At 41.9% G+C, this 6,179-nt stretch overlaps 2 protein-coding genes across 2 annotated transcripts; both read left to right on the top strand.

Annotated features, from left to right (window-relative positions):
• Positions 1-700: 700 nt before the first annotated feature.
• Positions 701-2,767, top strand: LOC106426648 (beta-ureidopropionase-like). The gene is made up of 6 exons (XM_013867362.3): positions 701-1,079; positions 1,219-1,326; positions 1,407-1,595; positions 1,667-1,894; positions 1,966-2,190; positions 2,268-2,767. The coding sequence occupies exons 1-6, from the start codon at positions 969-971 to the stop codon at positions 2,631-2,633; spliced, it is 1,227 nt and encodes a 408-aa protein (XP_013722816.2). The 5' UTR covers positions 701-968; the 3' UTR covers positions 2,634-2,767.
• A 58-nt stretch (positions 2,768-2,825) lies between these two features.
• On the top strand, positions 2,826-5,163 carry LOC106426647 (fructose-1,6-bisphosphatase, cytosolic). The gene is made up of 4 exons (XM_013867361.3): positions 2,826-3,149; positions 3,363-3,547; positions 3,638-4,034; positions 4,594-5,163. The coding sequence occupies exons 1-4, from the start codon at positions 2,831-2,833 to the stop codon at positions 4,992-4,994; spliced, it is 1,302 nt and encodes a 433-aa protein (XP_013722815.1). The 5' UTR covers positions 2,826-2,830; the 3' UTR covers positions 4,995-5,163.
• The last annotated feature ends 1,016 nt before the right edge of the window (positions 5,164-6,179 follow it).

Genomic DNA, 6,179 nt, shown 5'->3' with positions numbered 1-6,179 from the left:
TCGGCTAACGAAAGCGATAAGACGGATTGGGAGCAAGAGCGAGCCTACGGACTGAGTCGCGACGTGTTCGGGGTTCTGAGCTAACCGACCGAGTCGCAGCGCGGCGTACCAGTCAGGTAATTTTGAGTTGCCTAAACGAATCTCGCTGGCTATGAGAACGTCGCAGATTGTGAGGATGGAGTCCGCCGCTTCCGCTAGGGTCGGGTCGGATTTGCATGCGCGGATCGCTGATGCCTTGGCTCCTTGGAAGTCACTAGACGATAGAAGCTTCTCCGATGTTACGAGCAACCGATCCGCCTCCGCTTTGTTACCACCACGACTACCAGCAGCTCCGCCGCGTCCGTCATCTCCGCCGCCTACCATATCTCCTCTCTCTCTCTCCGTAAATAAGTTTCTCCTCGATTGGAAGCGTTGATCTGAATTTGTGACAACATCAAACCGTGATTCCCCGGTTTAGTTGGGTATTCTATGAGATAGGTTCAAACCGAAAACGATTTTTTCCGTAAAATAAAACGGTTTGGACATGTCAACGTACCGCATCACTAATTAATCTCATTAACTAATGAAAATCGGTGTTCAAATGGTCGGCTCTAAATGAATTAGCCATTGGGCCTCATCGGCATCACGGCCCATTAATCTCACACTGTTTCTATCTGCTTTCCTATTGGCTACCACATGGTTCAGACCGCGGCGTTAAGCAGACATATGAACTCAATTTACACCACCGTGAATCAAAAAGTGAGGATTATCTTTCTAAGAAAGATGTTTTAGTTGAGCAGAGATTCCTTCTTTTAATTACTTCTCTTGCCATGGAATGATTAGGCTGATTATTCCCTTCCCAATAAACTAATTAATAAATAAATGTAAATAAATAAATAGCCTAAACCGATCATTATTGACATCAGAGTCATCTGCCATATTAGTTTCGTGATCGACAGAAAGACCATCTCAGAAAACTCCTGTAGAAAATGGATAAGAGCATCTCTGCAAACGGAGAAACAACTGCCGACGGATCCATCCGTGGATATGATTCGCTGCATCAACTCTTATCCTCGAATCTGAAGCCTGAGCTCTATCAGGTGAAACTAATTACTGTTTTGGATTCTTGGTTTCACGTTTGCTAAATTCGCGGTTCTTGATTAGCTAGCAACTCGAGTGTTTGTTGGATTTGTAGTGTGTCTACTAGTTATGAAAAAAATGGATCCTTTGATTATGCAGGAGGTGAGCCGATTGCTACTTGGAAGTAACTGTGGCAGATCGCTTGAACAGATTGTTCTGCCAGATTCTGCAAAAGCCCTCTCTTCAAAACATGATTTTGATCTCCAGGTTTGATACTTACTATTGGATCTAATCATGTTGTGAGTGAAACTAGTCTGATTTGATCCTTGTACAAATTATTTTTCTAGGCGGTTAGCTTTTCAGCTGATGAAGAGCAGATGAGAAAGCCTCGAGTAGTCAGAGTTGGTCTCGTCCAAAACTCCATTGCTCTTCCAACCACTGCTCCCTTCTCCGACCAAAAAAGAGGAATCTTCGAGAAGCTGAAGCCGATCATCCACGCTGCAGGTGTTGCTGGTGTTAACATACTCTGCTTACAGGTTTGCCTCCATTTGCTTTCTTTTACAAAATTTAACCGTATTGTTAACTTTGAAGTGGTTCAATGGGATAGGAAGCTTGGACTATGCCGTTTGCGTTCTGTACAAGGGAGAAGAAATGGTGTGAGTTTGCAGAACCTATCGATGGGGAGTCAACAAAGTTTCTTCAAGAGCTAGCCAAAAAGTATAACATGGTGATTGTTAGTCCTATTCTCGAAAGAGATATGGATCACGGTGAAGTGCTTTGGAACACCGCTGTGATTATAGGGAATAACGGTAAGATCATTGGCAAGCATCGGAAGGTAAAACTTTTGCACTACAATGTCTCTTTCTTGCTTTGTCTTTTTCGTTTCTGAGCTAACTTCTATTACAGAACCACATACCGAGGGTAGGAGATTTCAACGAGAGCACGTATTACATGGAAGGAGACACTGGCCATCCTGTGTTTGAGACGGTGTTTGGGAAAATTGCTGTCAATATATGTTACGGAAGACACCATCCTCTAAACTGGTTAGCTTTTGGTCTAAACGGTGCTGAGATTGTCTTCAACCCTTCAGCAACTGTTGGTGAACTCAGTGAACCAATGTGGCCTATTGAGGTTTTTACTTCTAATACTCTTAGAAAGCTTTCTATCTATTATGACAAAACATGGTCTGATGATTTCAATCTGTCCAGGCAAGAAACGCTGCGATAGCAAACAGTTACTTTGTGGGGTCCATTAACAGAGTTGGAACCGAGGTGTTCCCAAATGCTTTCACCTCAGGGGATGGGAAACCGCAGCACAATGACTTTGGTCATTTCTATGGATCAAGCTATTTCTCTGCACCGGATGCTTCTTGCACGCCGTCTTTGTCGCGTTGCAGAGACGGGTTAATGATCTCGGACATGGATCTCAATCTCTGCAGGCAGTACAAAGACAAGTGGGGATTTAGAATGACTGCAAGATACGAAGTCTATGCGGATCTTTTGGATAAGTACATAAAGCCAGAGTTCAAGCCTCAAGTTGTCTCTGACCCAATGCTCCACAAGAATTCTTCATAAGCAAAAAAAAGAAAGAAAAAGTTACTTAAATCTGTGAATCTTAAAATGAAGTTAACTTTGTAACAATAATAGATTCTGTTTGGTTTCTCTGTTTTTATGAATAAAGTTGATGATGCCAAAAGGCCTTTCCTTTACTCTTGTAACCGAACCGGTTAAGAACAAAACCGGAACCCAATTCCAGAATTAACCGGAATGCGATGCTGTGGTTATGGAATACGTCATCGCGTGAAGCGTATCCAGATGAGAGACTCGAGAGTTCTGCGAATGCTCTGAACTCAGAAAAAATAATGCAATCTCTCCCTACAACTCTGTACCCAACTTCAGTTTCCCCGCCAAGTCTCGATCTTTACCCGCTAAGACAAACCGTATCTTCTGTTCTCTCTCCTCCAACCGCCGGATATAACCGTCGCGGCATGGTGTCTCGCGGTGAGTCTGCTTCGTTTAAGCCCCTCGCCGCCCGTCAGACTTCGATCAGTGGTGATGGTGATGGATACTGTACTCTCGTAGACTTTGCAGGTAAATATTAAACTGCTGTGTCTTAACGAACATATAATCCTGTCAATTCGATGCATTTAAAACGTGCTTAATTGAGTAAGATAGGTATGCAAAACTCTCTCAGTGAGGCAAAAATCTAAAGATGAATTTTGAAGTTTCTTCTGTGTATACAGCTTTGATTGAGATTTCAGTATTGTGTTTCCGAGGTTGTTAGTGAATTTTTTTAGATGATAGGTTATGGAGGAGGAGGTGCAAATGTAGGAGATGATCTTGTGGTGTTGCTTTACCACTTGCAACATGCCTGTAAAAGAATCGCTTCTCTTGTCGCTTCTCCTTTCAACTCTTCACTTGGAAAGCTCTCTGTCAACTCCTCTACTGGCTCTGACCGAGACGCGCCTAAGCCGCTTGATATTGTCTCGGTATGTGTTTTTCTTCACCCTCTTTGTTGTTGTTGTTGTCATGATTCATATAAAGATTCAGTCTTACAGTTGATGTTCTGTTTTTGTCAGAACGATATCATCTTGTCATCTCTCAGAAACTCAGGGAAAGTAGCAGTAATGGCTTCAGAAGAAGACGATACTCCCACTTGGATAAAAGATGATGGTCCTTACGTTGTGGTTGTAGATCCTTTAGATGGTTCACGTAACATCGATGCTTCGATACCCACTGGAACTATATTTGGGATTTACAATCGACTCGTTGAGCTTGATCATTTACCTGTTGAAGAGAAAGCTGAGCTCAACTCTCTGCAGAGAGGAAACAGGCTTGTAGCTTCCGGTTACGTGCTGTACTCTTCAGCCACGATACTCTGCGTTACTCTTGGCTCTGGAACACATGCCTTCACGCTTGATCATTCCACGGGCGAGTTCGTTCTTACACATCAAAACATTAAGATCCCTCCTCGAGGTAAAAACTGTTTTGAGACTGATCCATTGCAACTAGGCATGATAGTTGATTTTTGGTTCGGTTTCGTTTCGGTTATTTCGGTTTTCTCGGTTCTTATGTTTGGTTATTGACAAAATTTGGTTCAGTTTGATTCGGTTATTTTGGTTTTCGGTTAGGTTCGGTAGCAAAATTGAGAACCAATTACTATCCAAAAAACTTCGGATCCAATTCGGCTCCGGGTAGTTTCGGATAATATGTGTAAAAATGTCGGATAATTCGGGGTTTTCAAGTTAAATATGGGGTTGTTCGGCTAAAAGGTATTTGGGTAATTCGGGTTTTCAGGTATTCAGTTTATAAATAGTATTTTTAGCATATTTGATTATTTAGAAACTAAATATAATTGATATTGTTAGGTATATATAATCTGTATTTTAAAAATTTGGGTATGTATTCAGGTTTGTTTTCAGACTTGGTTTCTGCTATTTCGGTTCAGTCATTCGGTTCTAGATAAATGCACATGCCTAATTGCAACATCCTTAATCATGCATCTAAAAGAACTTGCCTCGACCATTGCTCTCAGGACAAATCTACTCGGTGAATGATGCGAGGTACTTCGACTGGCCAAAAGGTTTGAGGAAGTACATTGATACGGTACGACAAGGGAAAGGCCAGAACCCGAAGAAGTACTCGGCACGTTACATTTGTTCTCTGGTGGCTGATCTTCACAGGACACTGTTATACGGAGGAGTGGCTATGAATCCAAGAGACCATCTCCGTTTAGTCTACGAAGGAAACCCTTTGGCTTATCTAGTGGAACAAGCTGGTGGCAAAGCCTCTGACGGAAAGAGAGAGATACTTTCGATACAGCCAGTGAAGCTTCACCAGAGGTTGCCTCTGTTTCTTGGGAGCGTAGAGGATGTGACTGAGCTTGAGAGCTATGGAGATGTGCAGCAGACTGTGAACCCTGGCTATGAAGTTTGAACGGTTCCTCAGTTTCCTTTCTTGTGTTAAAAACCTCAAATCCATAAAATGCTTGTAAAGATATAGCAAGAGTACATCCTCTATTTCATTACATGTGTTCAAACATAAACCAGTCTAGATCTTCTTCATTGTAACATAAACCAATCAATCTAGATCTTGTTCATTGTAACATAGCACTGTTAAAGCATAAACCAATCAATCTAGATCTTGTTCATTGTAACATAACACTGTCCAAACATAAATTAATCTAGATCTTGTTCAGTGTAACATAAACCAATCAATCTAGATGATCTATATATAATAGCAATCCAACATTCTGTGTACGTTGACATCAGCATTTTTTATAGGAAAATAAAACTGAACTTGTATGGTTAAAATTGTTTCAGTTATGTCATATAACGGATAAAATTTTAGTTTTATTTAGTGTAAGATGTCACCAATACGCAAACGACATCTCTTTAGTTTTCTTTCTTTTTGAATCGTCACTTCTCAAACGTTACAACTTTTCAAAATTACACTCTTTTAACGAATTTATACATCGTTTGTTTTTGTGCTTAAAATCAAATGACCATTGTTCTTCTTTCCTTTCAGTTTTTTTTATCATCTCTTCTTCAAATTTCTCCGTCTCTCTGTGGATTCTTTTTCATTATGGAATATCATTATCCGTTTTAACAACCGTTAAACCTAATTGAGGATCTCTAATATTGAGGCCTTTGAGTGGCGGTTGTAATAAACGTGCACACAAACTTTCTCTCCCAACTCACTTTCTCGGTTTCATCGAGGGTGGAGGCGCTGCAATTTGTTCGGTGACCTAGCCGGCGATGGTAGTGTTCTCTCCCTCCCATGCGAGGCGCTACAACAGACGGAATAGCTATTGTCGGTGGTGATAGGTAGTGTCTAGGTCCATGCGAGAGCGACATGCTCTGGTGACTCGTCGGGGAGACGACGGTTGGTCTCCGTTAGAGGACGGCAAGGGCACTGTCGGAATCTCGCTTGTCTGTCATCGGGGCGGAAGCTTGTCATCTTCGGTTTCTAGAGTGATTCTTTTGCGACGGCGGAGGTTAGATCTGGGATGGTACGGTGGTTCCCTCTCCTCTGTCTTCCTAGCCGGATTCTTCATTCAAGGCTTCATTTGAGGAGGCTAGAGAACATATCTTCTTTCTCAATAACTCATTGATCTCCTCT

Source organism: Brassica napus, chromosome C3, assembly GCF_020379485.1.
Source record: "Brassica napus cultivar Da-Ae chromosome C3, Da-Ae, whole genome shotgun sequence".
Classification (NCBI taxonomy): Eukaryota; Viridiplantae; Streptophyta; class Magnoliopsida; order Brassicales; family Brassicaceae; genus Brassica; species Brassica napus.
The sequence above is the reverse complement of the archived record's forward strand: the minus strand, read 5'-3'. Positions and strand labels throughout refer to the sequence as shown.

Coding starts and splice junctions, on each gene's coding strand:
- LOC106426647 (XM_013867361.3), top strand. CDS start 2,831: ATGCTGTGGTTATGGAATACGTCATCGCGTGAAGCGTATCCAGATGAG. Junction 3,150..3,362: donor TACTCTCGTAGACTTTGCAG/GTAAATATTAAA, acceptor TTTAGATGATAG/GTTATGGAGGAGGAGGTGCA. Junction 4,035..4,593: donor CATTAAGATCCCTCCTCGAG/GTAAAAACTGTT, acceptor CATTGCTCTCAG/GACAAATCTACTCGGTGAAT.
- LOC106426648 (XM_013867362.3), top strand. CDS start 969: ATGGATAAGAGCATCTCTGCAAACGGAGAAACAACTGCCGACGGATCC. Junction 1,327..1,406: donor AACATGATTTTGATCTCCAG/GTTTGATACTTA, acceptor TTATTTTTCTAG/GCGGTTAGCTTTTCAGCTGA. Junction 1,895..1,965: donor TCATTGGCAAGCATCGGAAG/GTAAAACTTTTG, acceptor CTTCTATTACAG/AACCACATACCGAGGGTAGG.